Source organism: Ictalurus punctatus, chromosome 1 (genome assembly GCF_001660625.3).
Source record: "Ictalurus punctatus breed USDA103 chromosome 1, Coco_2.0, whole genome shotgun sequence".
NCBI lineage: Eukaryota > Metazoa > Chordata > Actinopteri > Siluriformes > Ictaluridae > Ictalurus > Ictalurus punctatus.
In genome coordinates, this window is record NC_030416.2 from 695,001 (window position 1) to 713,794 (window position 18,794).

At 45.4% G+C, this 18,794-nt stretch overlaps 1 protein-coding gene across 4 annotated transcripts in view; it reads left to right on the forward strand.

The window, feature by feature from the left end:
* Window positions 1-3,583: 3,583 nt before the first annotated feature.
* Window positions 3,584-18,794, forward strand: part of LOC108263690 (protein MTSS 1) — a 40,044-nt gene continuing 24,833 nt past the window's right edge. For all 4 annotated transcript variants that reach the window (XM_017464741.3, XM_017464750.3, XM_017464748.3 and 1 more), the window contains exons 1-3: window positions 3,584-4,013; window positions 7,049-7,110; window positions 11,052-11,125. In XM_017464741.3, coding sequence (XP_017320230.1) covers window positions 3,942-4,013; window positions 7,049-7,110; window positions 11,052-11,125 — 208 coding nt within the window. In that variant the 5' untranslated portion in view covers window positions 3,584-3,941. The remainder of the gene's footprint in view (window positions 4,014-7,048; window positions 7,111-11,051; window positions 11,126-18,794) is intronic.

Genomic DNA, 18,794 nt, shown 5'->3' on the forward strand with positions numbered 1-18,794 from the left:
TGATGGAGAGAAACTCTCTCTCTCTCTCACACACACACACACACACACACACACACACACACACACACACACACACACACACACACACACACACACACACACAGACTGATGATGTGTAAATGTTCATCTGCTGCTTGGAAACCAACATAACAGCACATATCACACACATGCTAATGGCATATACAGGGTGTGTGTGTGTTTGTTTTGTGCTGCTTTGGTGCTCATAGTGGAGAGCAGCTGCTCCACAACAAAGGATGATGCTCTCTGTGTTTGTGTATGTGTGCGTGTGTGCGTGTGTGCGTGTGTGTGTGCGTGTGTGTGTGCGTGTTTAAATGTAACGTTATTAATATTGATGTGATTCTGAACATCAGCTGCTCGACTCCATTTTCGTGTCAGTGCTAAAATGTCAAATTTTAAACATAAAACGAAAATATTTGTTTGTTTTTTTTTACTTTACAAAGTTTATAACACAACCACACACAAAAAAACTAATCAATCTAATTAACATTTGAATGAATTAACTGATAAATTATTACATGTATACTTTTTTTTTTTTTTAAACTGACACTTTGTGCTGACAGAAGAAGCTAAAATAAAGTGTTGTTAAATATAGTTGATATAAATATGAGACGTTTATTATTTCACTCGGAAAGTCTCATAAAAGACGAAACAAGAACTGTTCTGATCAAAAAGCAAACATTTTTACTCGCTCGGTTGATTTCAGTGAAGAGCGACATCGTCCTGTTTATCTAATTCGACAGAACGATATTTAAACGCATGCGTATTGGCTGAAAATTGGGAAGAGTGTTTCAGAGTCACACTTCCACCCAGATTCATGCAGATTTTCATTATAATTCTAATAAAAATGACCACAGGAGGCTCATTCGCCTATGCTAATCCCCATTAGCCTGTTTGACTTTCTAATAGAAGTGTTAGTACACGTGTTTCCTCACAAACGCAACAGTCAACATGGTCACATCGTTTTCTTTCATCGTACAATTATATATTTTATTCAGTAAAAGTAAGGTACTTGTAAACAAGCTTGTACAGTGTAAATATGTAAATAATGCAAATAGTGTGTATACTGAAATGAACCGCTAGATGGCACTAAAACAAAAACTATGAAAATGTCCCGATAATAACGCCGAATATCGTCCATGTTGTGGTTATTTTTCAGGCTTGGTTTCATGTAAGATAGAAATTAATTGTTAAGTATCATATATATATATATATATATATATATATATATATATATATATATATATATATATATATAGAGAGAGAGAGAGAGAGAGAGAGAGAGAGAGAGAGAGAGAGAGAGAGAGAAACATTTAGAGGTAAAGAGGGAAATTTGTTTTGTAGTCTCATGCTTTTGGACTGACTTTAGATTAAACAAACGCTTTAAACTGAAATCAGCCGCAAGACCGCAAGATGGCGCCAACACACACACACACAAACAAAATGGCGGCCCAACGTCATTTCTTGAACTTGTCCACATATTTTCAGTGTAAATGCAGCGAATAATCCCTTTAACTCTGCATTAAAATAATAATAATAATAATAATATTCCACAGACCTGTACCTCAGCACAAATATATTTTAAGAGCATAATCAAATTGTATAAATAGCGTTTGTATGAAATTGCATTCATATTTTAGCCATGTATGGAAGCCATATATATTTTTTCCTTTCTCTTTTTATTAATTCATTAATTTTGTTTATTTTTTATTTTTATTCTTTTTATTTTTTACAGTTGGATTAGAGTCGTCTTGTGATGGGGTTTCTATATTAAATTATAAATCGATAATTTAAAAAAAAAATGTATTACAGTTCAGCAGTGATTTTAAAACCATGTTGGTGCTGAATTCCGCCAAAAGGTGTCGCCATACTACAGAGTAACTTACTCCAACACGGTTTAGTGCAGATTAAACCACGTGAGATTAAAGCATGAGATATACACTTGAGTGTTTATTGATTCAGAACTATAGTAAAGCGTAAATATTATTATTATTATTATTATTATTATTATTATTATTATTATTATTATTATTATTATTATAAATACATACAGATGTACAGAGGAAAATCTTTAAAAAAAAAAAAAAAAAAAAAAAAAAGAAGCATGTTTAGTCCTTGAATTTGCTTTTATATGCGGACAAATTGCTCCTGCTTGAAAATATTATTGTCTTACTTCTGTTAATACACATTAGCCTTCTTCAATTACTTCACTTTCAATTTTAAAAAATTATTACAAAAATTTACCTTTCCCTTCTTTAAAAAAAACATTAAGGACATTAATTCTGAATGGTGAAGGGCCAAATTAATAGTTTTAATGGCACTCACCTGATGTTTAATTAAGAAGTGGATTAAATTAGTCTGTAAAATCTTTACTTACGCCACAGAATGTTTTTTTTTTGTTTTGTTTTGTTTTGTTTTTTTTTAAACCTCACTTACTAAGCTCTTCACCTTTATGAGAAAATCACATTGAAAATCACTATTGATTTCCAGAGGTGATTGGATTCCAGCTGTGAGTTGGCATTTTTACGTTGAAATTACACCTAGCAAATTATTTCCATAATTTAATTTATTGTAATAGGTTTACAGTTGGATTGGGGAAGTTTTGCGATGGAGTTTTCTTTATTAATTCTATTTAAATGTGCTGCATTTTATGAAATAAAAAAAAACAAACAACTATAGCCACTGAATTAAAAAAATGAAACATCTGGAAACTGCTGGTTTACTGTCCAGCTGAAGTGATGCATTGATTACTCATGGCGTTGTGAATCATGGGGCGCTGCAGTGAGCTTTAGTAGGTAAAGTAAAGGAACAGGGAGCAAGGCATTATTATGGACACAAGTCTGGACATTAATGTTTATGATTATTTCACACTAAATGTTCGGATAGAACTGCAAAATAGCAGAACTTAGTGCGGTATAATTATGGAATTATATAATTATGGTGTGTTTTAATTATGGTTTGGTGGAGTTTGTGTAATGTTGCATACATAGAGAGAGAGAGAGAGAGAGAGAGAGAGTATACAGTAATGTTAATTATGTCTTCAGTGTTTACTTGGACATTAATATTTATATACATATATATATATTTAATTAGAATGTATGTAAAAATGTATTACAATTTTGTATTTTTATATACATCGCAACTACAAATCGACTGCAATGGACCTAACGAGAATTTCGTGAAATTCGTGCGGCCAAAACTAAAAGTATTTAAAAAAAAAAAAAAAAAAAAAGAAGAAGAAAAAGAAAAAAAGAGAAAAAAATACAATTAATTATCCGATAACGGAATGTCAGAAAAATAAACTCTCAGATCTTCGAGAAACATCAAGTCACGTGACATGCAATCGTTATGTATTAATAAAAATAATTACGAAATAACATTTTAAATATTGTACGTTTATATGCTGTGTATGTAACGTTATATTACATCATTTTTATACGTTTTTAAAATAGTAAAAAAAAACCACAAGGTAAAATAAATGACGTTCATTTCCGGTGGGTGTGGCTTCGTGACGCGGCGTAGCCCCGCCCCGCCCCGCCCCGCCCCCGCCGTGTTGTCAGCAGCAGTGAGTGTTATTGAGGGACAGAGCAGAGGAGACGAGAGGGAGCTAGTTCACTTCTCACCGTCTTTACCGTTGAACGGTTCACTCTCCCCCCGTGCTGCTTTACACAACTCCCGGTTTATTAGTCGGTAATTCTGTGGATTCGTATCGGTTATGTCGGAGTTATGGGACGCGGTGCGTTGCAGGGAAGAAAGGAGGCTTTAAATCTCACCGTCCGCTGTGTTTCTGTGCGCCGCGCGCGGTGACGCGATACTCCGGTTCTCATCGTCACATACCGATCTGTTTCTCTGGATTTTTCTCTACCGACTGGGAACTTCAACTCCATTTTTGAGGGTAGTTTTGGGTTTGTTTTTTGGAGGAAATGGAGGTTGTTATGGAGAAAGAGTGCAGTGCCCTAGGAGGGCTCTTTCAGGCCATCATTAATGACATGAAGGTAAAAATGAACATTATTTATCATCTTAGTGAGGTGTATTTCTTTATTTGGCTGTTCATGTTTGCTAATATCTGTGTCATAATGAAGATACTACTACTTCTGCTACTACTACTAATAATATATAGTTTTATTTTTTACAATAATAAAAACTTTTACCATTGTCAAAACTGTATCCATCGTCGTTGTTGTTCAGAACCGGCGTGTCTGATTAATTACAGATGAGCGTTAGTGCTGTAGGCTTTTGTATGTGGGTTTGAATTTGCAGTCGTGCACAAATTTTTGCATGAAGCTCACACACCTGCTGAAGGGTCATGTGAGGAAAACATTAACCCGCTGGGAACGTTGTTAAAATCCAGAGTTAAATGGTTGAAATTGTTCACTTCTGCGAACGCTGTGGCAGGACTTTAAAGTCTCCAGAGTTGGTTAAATCTTCAAACTCCTAACCTTTAATAAATAATAGGAAAATATTCATTCACGATTGTAAAAATAAAGTCTAAAAAAAGAGAACGTCCTTAACCTTAATGTGAGTAATTTAACATGCATAAGGAGTGGGGGAAAACAAACTTTTGTTGACTTTGTATGGGATTATTCATGTCTTACCAGTTGGGATAGTGGTGTTTATGTACAAGGCATGTTTCCTGGTCATGTGACGGCAGGACTGGATTAATGTCAGTATATAGGAATGTATTCCGGCTCTAAGCTTACTGGATTGATGAACAGGTGGGTTATGTGTCAGAATTCGCAAGAACAAAGTCATATTGGTAAGTTCACTGTCAGGAATGAAAAGGTAATGTAGTTCATTAACCTTGTAGTCACTAAACTTTCCACCTGTTGCTATGAAGTTGTGACTCATAGGACTCCGGAAGTCAGGGACTTGATTACTCAGAGATTCCTGGGAATCCTTAAGCTGGGGACTCTCTGGATTCTGTAAGTAAGTTAGGGACTCCCTGGATTTTGAAAGGAATTTGGGGACTCTCTGGATTTTGAAGTTAGGGACTCCTTGGATTCTGTAAGTAAGTTGGGGACTCTCTGGTTTCTGAAGTTAGGGACTCATTGGATTCTGAAAGGAAGTTGGGGACTCATTGGATTCTGTAAGGAAGTTGGGGACTCTCTGGATTCTGTAAGTCATGGGCTCATGTGACTCTTTAAACTGGAGACTTCAGGGGCTCTTTAAACCAGGGTCTATCATGACCGTGTAAACTGGGGACTTCACAAGCTGGCTACTTTGCAGGTCGGGGAATCCAAGGACCCCGTACGTCATAAGTCAGGGACTGGAACAGCGTGTCTCAGTGGGCTCCTCCTTTGTTGCTCTTGACATATTTTACCTTCACAAAGGGGTTGACTTTCAGGGCCCCTGAAATATTTATTAACTATTACTAAGTATCAGAGTCCTGCTTTCAAAAAAAGACCAGACGACTGATGATGGATCAGATGTCTGATTGTCCTAATTTGTGCTAATTTGCTGTGAAGCAGGGATGATGATCTGTGACCACTGACCATGAGTTCTGAGTATTTACAGGAGGTCTGAGCTAGGACACGTTCATCTTTACAGCGCTAGTCTTTAAGCTAATGTTAACAGCTAAGATCATTGCAGCTAACGTTTAGAGATTTGATGAACAGTAATGTTTTGTGAGTTGTATTTTTGATTAACCAGCACAGCTGAACCTAGCTAGCGTTGAGATAGTCGGGCGTGACCCGCGGACCCTTGAGGACTCCTCCTCTCTGGTTCTGTAGTTATTTCTCTGGCTGGTGTTGAGCAGTTTGAAGTTGCATAAGTCCCACATTCCTGAAGGCTCTTCTCGAGCGGTGATCAGTCCGTCATCTGTCAGCGCAGCTCTGAAGCAAAACATGAATCCAGCTTTTGTTTGAACGTGGTTTGCGTGTGGATGGTTTGTTTTTGAGCTTAATTCCCGAGCGACGCCTTCGAGAGCTTAATGAAACGTTATCTCTTCGTGAAACTTTATTCCCTCGACCGAGGCATTGTGCAAAGCGCCAAGCCTCGGGTTGGTTCTCGCATGCAGAGGTCTAATCTAAGGAATGACCTCATACTTCTAGTAATTAGGATCTTCTCGTCGTATATATTCATTTTACAACTTTTACACCCGATTTATTATTTTTTTAAAGACGTTTTGCTTCTGAGCAATGTTGACCTTTATAACCTTTGTTAAGATTTTTTGGCATTATGCTTTAAGGACAGCGGTTGGTAGAAATACTTTATTTAGATTAGTTTCAGGTTTAGGTGAAGCTTAGATATAGCACGATTCAGAAATCTGACGTAGTTGTACTGTTAGACGATGTTAGACAGCTGAAGACGTCAGTAGGGGCGTTACCTATTGGTAGACAGGGTGAGAATCAGAAACCACGTCATTTGAAATAGCTCGAGGCTAAAGCACCCTTTTCTTCAGCAGTAGTGATGTGTAATCCGGGTGGAATTTCAGAGTTCAATGAACGCATAACGTTGGCGAGCGTACAAGCTTCGTCGTAACCGGTGGATGCGTCGTAACTGTAAACGTTGAACGGTTGCATTCTGTACAAAATTCTTTTAATGAGGTGAGAAAAGCTATAAACGTTAACCCTGCCCTTTGCCCCGCCCCTAACCGTAAGCTTCGAAACTTTTAGTTCGACGCAAGTCTCGCGAATTATTACGAATTTCCAAATGAAGCCGCGTCGACCCTGTGATTAGTCACGATAAACTATACCTCCATTTTGCTTTGAAGAAGAAGACGCCACAGACACGCCCTCTTGAATTTGATTGGCTCGTGCAGATCACTAGATGAAACTGGCGTAAACGTTTATATTCATTGCTGCACTAATTCCAATTTGAGTCCGTTAAACAGACGCATTCGATTGGCATTTGATTTGACGTCTCCGTTCATGAGCGAAATTAACACGTGCCGTGGCGTTTAACGTCGCCGATGCGGTGACGGGGCGTCAGTGGCGATGTCTGTGATAAGTGCACGGTTATTACAGTGAGAGTTCAGCGCTGTGTATACACAGGTTCTGACTGCTCTGGTTGTGTGTTTGTGTTTCCACAGAGCAGTTACCCCGTCTGGGACGACTTCATCAGTAAAGCGGGGAAACTGCAGTCTCAGCTGAGGTAAGAACATCCCACGCCATCGTCTCTCATTCTTTCATCTCCGTCCACCTTTATTTGTTCCGCGTTTTCACTTTGTTCCCCACGCAAACCTTGGAAAAGTCGTTCGGGTATCTGGTCCTCGAAGCGGTGCGGACTCAAGAAAGCACGGTTTCATGTCTGTTTTCTTTAGACATTCCTCCGTGTCCCGCGCTAACACTTCCAAAATGGAAAGAGTGTCGGAATCGTAAATCCGTCTGGACGTTTCTTTCCACGAGCAAGGACAAAGCGTTCTTCCAGCCGCACGCCAGCCCAAAACACCGCCATCGCGTGGTGTCCTACAGGCCGCTCAGGACTCGTACGCGCCGTATGTCCTGCAGGACCTCACTTTCCACTAAGCGTGTTTTATAGGACTGTCCTACTGTTAACGCCAGTAGAAAACAGTTTCACGTCGTAAGATCACTTAAGGGCTTCGAGAATTCTCACTGTATGTAAATGTAAAACACATTATATCATCTGAACTGCTGGAGTTTTCCTTTTGTTTGGTTTGTGTGAGTCTGTAATTGCCGTGAAGATAACCTCAGACGCTGACGTGGCATTAAAAGCTACCACCACCACCACCACCACCACTACTATTACTACAACTACTAACTCCACAAGTAAAGAAATTCCGCAGGAGCGACTCCGAGACTCAGTTGAAGCGCCTGCGTCTTCACCGTGCTGATAGTAATGTAATATCGGCTGTGTGGCGGTACGGCACTTTTCCAGGATGTGGCCTAAAAAGGAGAGATCTACTTCAGTCCTTGGTGATTGCTTTCTGCCTTAATCGTCCGTGGACGGTTTTACGAGGCACACGATAACCCGGATCCGTCACGCCGCTGTAGATCCTCTCACACCTCTACATTAATAACGCTCACGCGAGCGTCACGCTATCCGAGTGGGATTAAAGCGTCCGGCGGCGGTTAATCCGTCCTCCAGTTCCCGCCTGCGTTCCCGAAGCGTAGAACGTGTATCCGTGCCGCGTTTCCTCAGAGTTGCATCACTCTTGTAGTTTGCACAGGGAGGAGAAGCGCCTGTGTTTGATCAGCATGAGTCATGTGATGACATGAAAATTCATCATTGCCTCGTACGAGACCACGTTTACGTGGATTATCGTAGCGTAACATAATGCGGTGATTTGCAGCTGCGCTCCCGTCAGAGCTGCCGGTAGAGTGTTACTCAACACCTTCTCTTCTGACCAATCACAATCCAGCGTCTAACCAAGTCTGATATCATGGGACAGTGGGACTCGGTGTAATCTGTACACACTTTACAATATGGCTGAGCACAGGAGCCGCCATTTTGGATCAGTTTTTTTTTAATCGCAGGTCGGGATAGCTCCGCCTCCTCTGGCTCTCGGGGTTGTGCGGTACACCGGTTTTATTGCTGGTGTTATCGGCTCCGCCGCCGAGAGGCTGTGATGATGTGTAGCGTTCGAGTTCTCTGTAATTTGGCCGCCTCCTCTCCTCCTCCTCCTCCTCCTCCTCGTCCTCGTCCTCCTCAGGACATATCTGGGGTGAAATTAATATCTAGGCTGGGTTTTTTTTCTCCCCTCTCTCCTATGATCTGACCTGCTTTTATCATTTCTTAAATATTTTTTTTGAAACCTGATCCCGACTAGGCCTCTTCTGCTCTCTGGTCTGCTTTCGGTGGTTTTCCCTTGGTTTTTCATTTTCAGCCCCGTCATGCACGTGACGGACAGGCCGCGATTGATTCCGAAGCCTTGAACCCAAACCAGACAGACCCGTGCTGATAATCAGCTGTACCACACGCCGCGGTGTCCAGACTCTTCCGTTTACAGCTGTGTGTTAACAGCCCGTTTCCTTTCCGTACTCGCTTAGAAAATCATTTCAATCGTGGGTTTAGCTGCTAGCTACGAAACGCTGCTGTCTTACTCCAGCTGCGATCCGAGTGTGTGTGTGTGTGTTGAAGGCGTATATAACGCTGTATATAAAAGTTGCACTAAAATATACAATAAAACAACATCCATGTTATAAGGTGTTCCGCCGTGGTACCGCGTGGTGTTTTATGTGATGTTACGGTGTGCAGTATTACATTGTTATATTACGTTATGGTGTGAAATGGGATGTGATGCTATGGTGCGTTATGGTGTGGAACGGTATGTTATGGTATGTAAGTCTACGTGACGTGATGATGTGGTATGTTACGGGACATAATGTTACGTTGTGTTATGTTATAGTACTTAACTTTACATTATGTTTGTGGTACATTTCATTACGTTATGGCACTTAATGTTATGGTACATTACGCTACGTTATGGCTGTTGTGTTGTGCTGTGGTACATTACGCTACGTTATGGTGTGGTACATTATGGCGTGTTGCGTTGTGCTGTGGTACATTATGGCGTGTTGCGTTGTGCTGTTACATTATGGCGTGTTGCGTTGTGCTGTGGTACATTATGGCGTGTTGCGTTGTGCTGTGGTACATTATGGCGTGTTGCGTTGTGCTGTGGTACATTATGGCGTGTTGCGTTGTGCTGTGGTACATTACACTACGTTATGGTGTGGTACATTATGGCGTGTTGCGTTGTGCTGTGGTACATTATGGCGTGTTGTGCTGTGCTGTGGTACATTATGGCGTGTTGCGTTGTGCTGTGGTACATTATGGCGTGTTGCGTTGTGCTGTGGTACATTATGGCGTGTTGTGCTGTGCTGTGGTACATTATGGCGTGTTGCGTTGTGCTGTGGTACATTACACTACGTTATGGTGTGGTACATTATGGCGTGTTGTGCTGTGGTACATTATGGCGTGTTGTGCTGTGGTACATTATGGCGTGTTGCGTTGTGCTGTGGTACATTATGGCGTGTTGCGTTGTGCTGTGGTACATTATGGCGTGTTGTGTTACATTCTGGTGCGTTATGTTATGGTACTTTTTGCTACGTTACATTCTGGTACGTTGCGTTACTTTGATCGTACAGCTCGTCATGTTTGTAAAAATTGTTGTGAAAAACACTAGCGCAGTGATATCGTAGACTGACTGAAGGTTGTGTAAATATCGTGTGTTGTGTTGTTATCTGCGCACCCACAGCCGGACTCGGTCGTTTCCTTATCTCGGCCTGAGGCGGGGTCACACTTCTATATCGTCTTCGGTTTATTGAGAAAATGTTATTGTTTGTTATTGTATCTGGATTTTATTCGTAATCGTGGCAGTATTTTAACTTTACGGCGTGATGTGAGTCGTCATCGGGACCGGTTTATTAGAGTCACACGGCGGCGTGTTTCTCCTCTACGAGTAAACAGGAACATGCAGATTTTAGCTTTCTTTAACCATCACATGATGTGTGTGTGTGTGTGTGTGTGTAATCATTGGGAAACACTCCTCAGGTTAGCTAGAGGGTGGTATGTTTGTTTTATCTGCAAAACACGGCCTTGACGACGGGCTCGCCAGTGGAACGTTTTCATTCCGAGTGAAAAAAAGAAACAGAAATAGAAATCCGGCTGCATCTGTGTTGAGTGAAGGATAAAGGAACGTGGGGAACGAGCCGGGCTTGGCCTCGGGCTGTGTTTGTTTTGGCCCGTGAGGAACTTTAAAGTTCCCTCCGTGTTCCGTGTGGATCCGCAGTTTTCTTTCGTTCTTTCTTTCTTTCCTTCCTGCAGTCCTCTTCTGCGTGTCCTGGAGGTTCTCTCTCTCCGTATCAGGCTGCAGAGACTTGATCAGGAGATATTGTACCTCGTTAAAGTTCTCCAGCAGCTGGCGGGAACTCTGTGTTCAGGGTTAAAGAACAGCTATTAAACACACTTTAAACCCGCAGTCTTAAAGATCTCCATCGAGTTCCTGAACCCCGGCCAGATGCCTGCACATGTGTGTTGGAGATAAAGCTGTGAAATCAGAGAGGAACTGAACTGGTGTGTGTGTGTGTGTGTGTGTGTGTGTGTGTGTGTGTGTGTGTGTGTGTGTGTTTCAGGACGACGGTGATGGCCATGGCCGCCTTCTTGGACGCCTTTCAGAAAGTAGCCGACTTGGCCACCGGGACACGAGGTACACGACCGAATCTGTGTGTTTTACACACCTTCTCCTCCATCTCGTCTCTTCCCTCCGTCATTTCATTACAGTCTGCAAGAGTCGTCTCTTCTGTAGCAGAGGGAATGAGTGGGATTCTGTTAGTGCTGAGGAGCTCTGTGTGTGTGTGTGTGTGTGTGTGTGTGTGTGTGTTTGGGCACACTCGGGTGTCCACACACTCCTCTATTAATAGCCACCTAGAAGTACACACACATCCATCAGCCTCTGAAGCAGAACGAAAACTAGCATTGAGGTGAACTTCAGGGCCTCCGCAGATCCCCCCTTCAGATCCCCGCTTCAGATCCCCCCTTCAGATCCCCGCTTCAGATCCCCCCTTCAGATCCCCGCTTCAGATCCCCCCTTCAGATCCCCGCTTCAGATCCCCCTTCAGATCCCCGCTTCAGATCCCCGCTTCAGATCCCCGCTTCAGATCCCAGCTTCTGCTGGGAACCTGTTTAACGTCTGACACACACCCACATACCCACACGCGCACACATACACACACACACGCACACACAGGCGCACACACACACACACATACACACACATACGCAATTATGTTTAATGTAGAAGGAAGCCGCACTACACCCACACTGCCCTAGTGCATTTATTACTGCAAGTGCTTTTCACCACACAGAAACGCCCAGTTTCCTAGCACACACACACACACACACACACACACACACACACACACACACACACACACACTACGGTTAATTTTACATGGCGGAATCCCAAAGGCTTTTTACATTAATGAAAAAGAGGGAAAGAGGGTGAAGTCTAAATTTAGAGTCTTCACTCCCATTTCAGTGCTTTATGATGTGGAGCAGTAATACACCCCTATCTGTCCCCCCCCCCCCATCTGTCTGTCTCTCCCCCATCTGTCTGTCTCTCTCCCCCCATCTGTCTGTCTCTCCCCCATCTGTCTGTCTCCCCCCCCACATCTGTCTGTCTCTCCCCCCCCACATCTGTCTGTCTCCCCCCCCCCACATCTGTCTGTCTCTCCCCCCCCCACATCTGTCTGTCTCTCCCCCATCTGTCTGTCTCTCTCCCCCCATCTGTCTGTCTCTCCCCCATCTGTCTGTCTCTCCCCCATCTGTCTGTCTCTCTCCCCCCATCTGTCTGTCTCTCTCCCCCCATCTGTCTGTCTCTCTCCCCCCATCTGTCTGTCTCCCCCCCATCTGTCTGTCTCCCCCCCATCTGTCTGTCTCTCCCCCATCTGTCTGTCTCCCCCCCCCATCTGTCTGTCTCTCCCCCCATCTGTCTGTCTCTCTCCCCCATCTGTCTGTCTCTCTCCCCCATCTGTCTGTCTCTCTCCCCCATCTGTCTGTCTCTCTCCCCCATCTGTCTGTCTCTCCCCCATCTGTCTGTCCCCCCCCACATCTGTCTGTCTCTCCCCCATCTGTCTGTCTCTCCCCCATCTGTCTGTCTCTCCCCCCATCTGTCTGTCTCTCCCCCCATCTGTCTGTCTCTCCCCCCATCTGTCTGTCTCTCCCCCATCTGTCTGTCTCTCTCCCTCTCTCCCCCATCTGTCTGTCTCTCCCCCCCATCTGTCTGTCTCTCCCCCCATCTGTCTGTCTCTCCCCCCATCTGTCTGTCTCTCTCCCTCTCTCCCCCATCTGTCTGTCTCTCCCCCATCTGTCTGTCTCTCCCCCCATCTGTCTGTCTCTCCCCCCATCTGTCTGTCTCCCCCCATCTGTCTGTCTTTCTCCCCATCTGTCTGTCTCTCTCCCCATCTGTCTGTCTCTCCCCCATCTGTCTGTCTCTCCCCCATCTGTCTGTCTCTCCCCCATCTGTCTGTCTCTCTCCCCCATCTGTCTGTCTCTCTCCCCCATCTGTCTGTCTCTCCCCCCATCTGTCTGTCTCCCCCCATCTGTCTGTCTCTCTCCCCCATCTGTCTGTCTCTCTCCCCCATCTGTCTGTCTCTCTCCCCCATCTGTCTGTCTCTCTCCCCCATCTGTCTGTCTCTCTCCCCCATCTGTCTGTCTCTCCCCCATCTGTCTGTCTCTCCCCCATCTGTCTGTCTCTCCCCCCATCTGTCTGTCTCTCCCCCCATCTGTCTGTCTCTCTCCCTCTCTCCCCCATCTGTCTGTCTCTCCCTCTCTCCCCCATCTGTCTGTCTCTCTCCCCCATCTGTCTGTCTCTCTCCCCCATCTGTCTGTCTCTCTCCCCCATCTGTCTGTCTCTCTCCCCCATCTGTCTGTCTCTCTCCCCCATCTGTCTGTCTCTCTCCCCATCTGTCTGTCTCTCTCCCCCATCTGTCTGTCTCTCCCCATCTGTCTCTCTCTCTCTCTCTCACCCCCATCTGTCTCTCTCTCAGTCTCTGTCTGTCTCTCAGTCTCTGTCTCTCTCTCTGTCTCTCTCTCTGTCTCTCTCTCTGTCTGTCTCTCTCTGTCTCTCTCTCTGTCTCTCTCTCTGTCTGTCTCTCTGTCTGTCTCTCTATCTGTCTCTCTCTCTCTCTCTCTCTCTCTCTATCTCCCCGTCTGTCTGTCTGTCTCTATCTCTCTCTCTCTCTCTCTCTCTCTGTCTCTCTCTCTCTCTCTCTCTCTCTCTCTCTCTCTCTCTCTCTCTCTCTGTGTCTGTCTCTCTCTCTCTCTCTCTCTCTGTCTCCCCGTCTGTCTCTCTCTGTCTCTCTCTCTTGTTTGTTATTAAGTTTAGAATCTGTTGTCATGTGATTTCAGGGTTCACTGTTCACATCACTGCTTTAATGAAATTCATGTGATTGGTTATATCGGCCAATCAGATACTCACAGTGGTTATATCGGCCAATCAGACCCTCGCGGTGGTTATATTAACCAATCAGACCCTCACAGCAGTAGTCCTTTAGCAGATCAGTCCGATTCTTGCAGCCAATCCTCTGGCCGATTATTTTGTTATCCAATCAGAACCCCACTCGTGATTCAGACCAGTCACAACCTCAGGCATTTTAACCAATACAGCCGTCGCACCAGCTGATCCACACGCGTCCCTCTGACCAATCAGAAGCTGACAGTGATGATAAATTCAGTGTTTAATGTGACGTGAGCAGAACCAGTGCTGTAGCTTTTATTCCAGAACATTCTCCGTTCTTGTTAGTTCACACGTGTGCTTCTAAAACTTACACTGAATGTGGCATCTGTTCAATGCGTGTGTGTGTGTGTGTGTGTGTGTGTCTGTGTGTGTGTGTGCGCGTGTGTCCTCAAGCGTTGTATCCGTAATACTGATACACTCGTGTTGAAGCATGCAGCCTGCTGTCGTGTTAAACCCTTTAGCAGTGGGGTGTGTGTGTGTGTGTGTGTGTGTGTGTGTGTGTGTGTGTGTGTGTGTGAGATTACGCACCAACTATTTATCCTGACTGAACTGCATTAAGGAAGGTTTTCACTAATAAAAATGTCCATTAGATTCAAAGGTTCTGTGTTTTATGACCCGAGTGGTAAATTCAGTTTAAGTTCAGGCCGCGTCCTGATCCCCGAGGAGGCGGTGCTTTATTCAGCATCCGACGCTGACGTGTCCTCCAGAAGCCAGCGTCTCTACACGTTTCAGCCTGATCGACAGGAAGAGGGGGAGGGGGCTCTCTCCTCCGTTCATCGGCAGACATTAAACACGTCTGATGATTTCCTTCCACGTGTCCGAGCGTGTTTTATTCCTCTTACGCCACAGCGGTCCTTTCCCTCTGACACTGGAGACTCCTTCCATAAAAGTAACGAAGGTTTAGGAAAAGGAGTTTATCTTTCAGACTTTCTATTGTTTTCTTGTACAGAGCAAACCGCTGTAGCATCCGAGTCGCAGTCCGAGTCGCAGTCCGAGTCGCAGTCCGAGTCGCAGTCCGAGTCGCAGTCCGAGTCGCAGTCCGAGTCGCAGTCCGAGTCGCAGTCCGAGTCGTAGTCCGATACGTTGGAAGTTACGGACTACTGAAAGAATTGCGAGTGCTTCGCGTGAGGATTTCAGCGTGAACTACAACATTGAAGTTAACTTAAACGGCGTATTTAAATCTCAACGTTTTCGGACGTTTCGTTATTTATTTTTTTCCGTAAATATGTCGTACGTATACGTTTATACGGAATATACAACCGGGCCACGGCTTTTACCGTAACTCAAACTCCTTCCGATTTTATTCGTCTAATCCAGCGTTAAAATATTTCTAACCTGCAGTAAACAGACGCCCCGCCCCCCTGCGCCTCGGCACGCCCCGCCTCCCTGCGCCTCGGCACGCCCCGCCCCCCTGCGCCTCGGCACGCCCCGCCTCCGTGACGATGACTGATCGTGCTTCGAGAGGCTGGCGAATACGTTCCGACGCACGCTCCCTTTCCGCGCCGCACTTCGCCAGTCTGTGGCGCGGCTGAAATTCCTCGGCGCGTGTATAGGTATTTAATAACAGGTTTATGATGGAAGTTGTGGAGTAACCGGGCCCTGGAAGAGGGCGCAGGGGGAAATGGGACGGAACCGTCCCGACCCACGAGAACGGTTTTGCTGAAAAGCATTTCCTATACGCTTTGATTTCGAAAGTCCGGACCGTGAGGTTTTGGCCGCGTGGAGGAATGAGACGGAACCGCGGCGTCCCGACTTTCAGCGAGCGAGTGGAAAGAATCTCAGACACCGCAGTTATGTCCCATAAGTGAACTTTCCATCAAGGGAACCTGGATGGAAACGTGGAATCATCTGGAATATCGGAAGAAATACCGTGTTGACGCCGGGTTGAGACTGAAAAGTGTATAGTCATGCGCTTTTTTTTTCTTCTTTTTTTTATTTAAATAAACAACAACATCCTAGTGGCTGTGGCTTTTTCTGATGATGACATTTTGTTGCTCGACTCGCCAGCGTTCGATGTTCGGAAATCTTCTGTTCTGGCGTGCGGTTTGATGTCGAACTTATTTCCCCGGATCGCTTTTCACTTCTCCTTTTCTTTCCTTCCTCCGTGTTCCGAGCGTTCTTGTGTATACGCGAGGGAACTAATCCCAGATTAAATCTCTTGCCCGGCGGTGCTCGGTGTGTCCCAGCGCCCACTCGTCTGTCCTCCCAGTGACCTCGTCCCGCTGTACTCCGAGTTCTGACCGTGTAGCTTCACGGCTCGAATGAAAGAACCACAAAAACAGATCCAGTGTAGGTTCTAGGGCGTGAAGACGTGCCACACAACCCGAGAGTCCTAAAGGGGAATCTCGTTCTGGCAAGACGCGTACCTTTTTTAAAAAAAAATAAATGATTTAACTTCTCTCATCTCAGTCCAAGTTTCCTCGCTCGTGTAAACCGATACGGCGCTTCCAGCCGAGAGCGAGTCCTCGATGAGATCGGACACGTCCGGGGACGATCGCGTTTCCGGGGAGACGTGTCGGTTATTTCTGCGAGTGTGACTCGTTTGTTTTGCTCGCAGGTCTCGGAAGGAAGAATCCAGCTCGACGTTTTAAGTCTTTTCTTTTTATGACGCTGAACTGCGTCTGATCAAAACACCGTCCGATGGACTCCGTGATTAATAAGTGGCCAGATACCGGGCGTATCGTAGACCATTAGAGCTACACGTGCTAACTGTGTCCGTGGCAGTATAGGTAGATTATATAATAATAAACAAATCCAATATGTATATGTGTGCTGTCGAATACTGGATTCCGATTGGTCAGAAGGCACTCGTCAGTGCTAACACGTAAACGTTTGTATAGCAACGTGCGGAGGTAACCGTGAAGGATTTAACGGAAGGAGTCTCCAGTGTCAGGGCAGTGTTACGTGACGCCTTCGCTATAACGAAGGAGCAGCGTGTTCCGAGCTGCTCCACGTTCTCCTGTAAGAAGATAAAGGTTTCGTGTCGGGTTTTGCTCCCTGTTATTATCGCTATGCTTATTTTTCATCGTCTTTGTGACGCTGATCCTCAGTAATCCCAGACGGCAGCCTTCAGCTCTGTTTATCCTCACGCAGCTCACTCGCTGGAGAAAGTCCCGACACAGCACGCTGCGCCGGGCGTGAAGATAACCACGGCCGTTATTCTGTGTAAACACGAGTCCGACGGGCCCCGTGGCCTCGCGCGCCGGACTTTGACTCGTCTGTGAGTCACGCGGACGACGTGATTTTCCACACGCTGCTGTTTTTTTTCCCCCGGGGTGATTTCGAAAGTAAACACTGTTAAACAAACAAGCGCTCACCTGTTCACCTGTAGCGTAGCGCGATATCGTAAAACCACTTTCCTGAGTTATCGTTGGTATGGTGATGGGTTTTTTAAACGTTTTTTAATCATTACAAGTTAAACAGTACCGAACGGATATGACGGCGTTTTCTTTATTTATTTATTTGTTTATTTATTTTCCTTAATCGTTGTAAGCATGAAAGAAAAGAATCGTCAGAAGCGCGTTAACGGCTTTATTGCGGGGTTTGGGTTTATTTCACGGCGGTTTCGTCGACGGTCCGCGAGCTAAATTCCATATCGTGCGGCCGAACGTAGCTAGAAGTTAGCGATGGCGTTTCTCCGATTATACATCGCCGGGCCGTACCGTTTTACACCGTGCAAATGTTTACGCGGTCGGATCAGGACCTCCTCGGTAACGAGACGCCTCTTCCGCCGACGTGTCTTAGAGTCCCGCGTTCAAAGCGTTTAGATGTGTTTGAAAACGTGCCGTCGTTGGTGAGTTTTACCGACCATGCGGTCGTGTCCAGCTCGTGTAATATACGCGAGAACACACGTATACGCGTACTTCAGTGAAGAACTGAACGCCGAGCTGAACTGAAACAACAATAACGTCGTACAGGAGTGTTGTGTTTAACTGCGATTTTATTTTTTTTTCCCCTTTCATTGTACAAAATATTTGTAACGTGAGACGCCGTGGAGATTGGGACGCGTGTACGTGCACGTGTTGGTGCGTGCGACCTCCTCGGCCGCCCTGCGTGTCAACAGGAGCGTCTGTAAATGGATAATCCCCTGTTGAAGGTCAGAGTCCGGTTTACTTTATTACAGCTCACTCAGAACCCAACCGCTTTTCCCCTGTTCGTGACGACTTTTCCCGACGTGATGTAAATGATCTAACCGCCGTTTTAACGTATCGCTACTTTGTTTACGCTGCAGTTTGTTTCCCCTCAAGAACCCTTTCGGTACAGTTTGTTCTCTCGGGCTCGGGGAGAGGCAGAGAACAGGAGCAGATTCTTCCCTCGGCACCCAGCGGGAGGCTCGTGTGGCCGCGCTCCCTACCTGCGCGCCGCCATCTGCCGTGAGAACACGCCATCCCGAGGGCGCGCGGAACGGCCGCGTCTGACCCGGAGTCGGCTTTTCTGATAGCGTAGGCGTGAAGGGATTTGGCTTGGGCTCGAGACGTCTGTTCTGACGCGTTTCCGACCCGAACACGACGCGCCGCGACTCCGGCTTTAAGTCTCCAGGACTTTCTGAGCGATTTACGACGTGACCGCTGAGCGAGAGCGCGCGTCATTAACCAAAGCAGGCACTTCCTGTAGCCTGTCCGCTCGTCGAAGCCTGTAATTAGGACAATAATAGCGCGAGTGTACAATAGCTATACAATACCCAATTCTCGACGCCAAAAATATCAGCCGTAGCGTCACTCCTTAAAAATAGCTTCCTTTTAACTTTAGAGAAGAAAGTTTGCATCCTGAAAAGTAAACACTGGGGTACTTAAACGTCTTAGAAGGGAAGAAATGACACCTAAAAATACACTCGGTTAACTTCAGTTCATAACCTAGT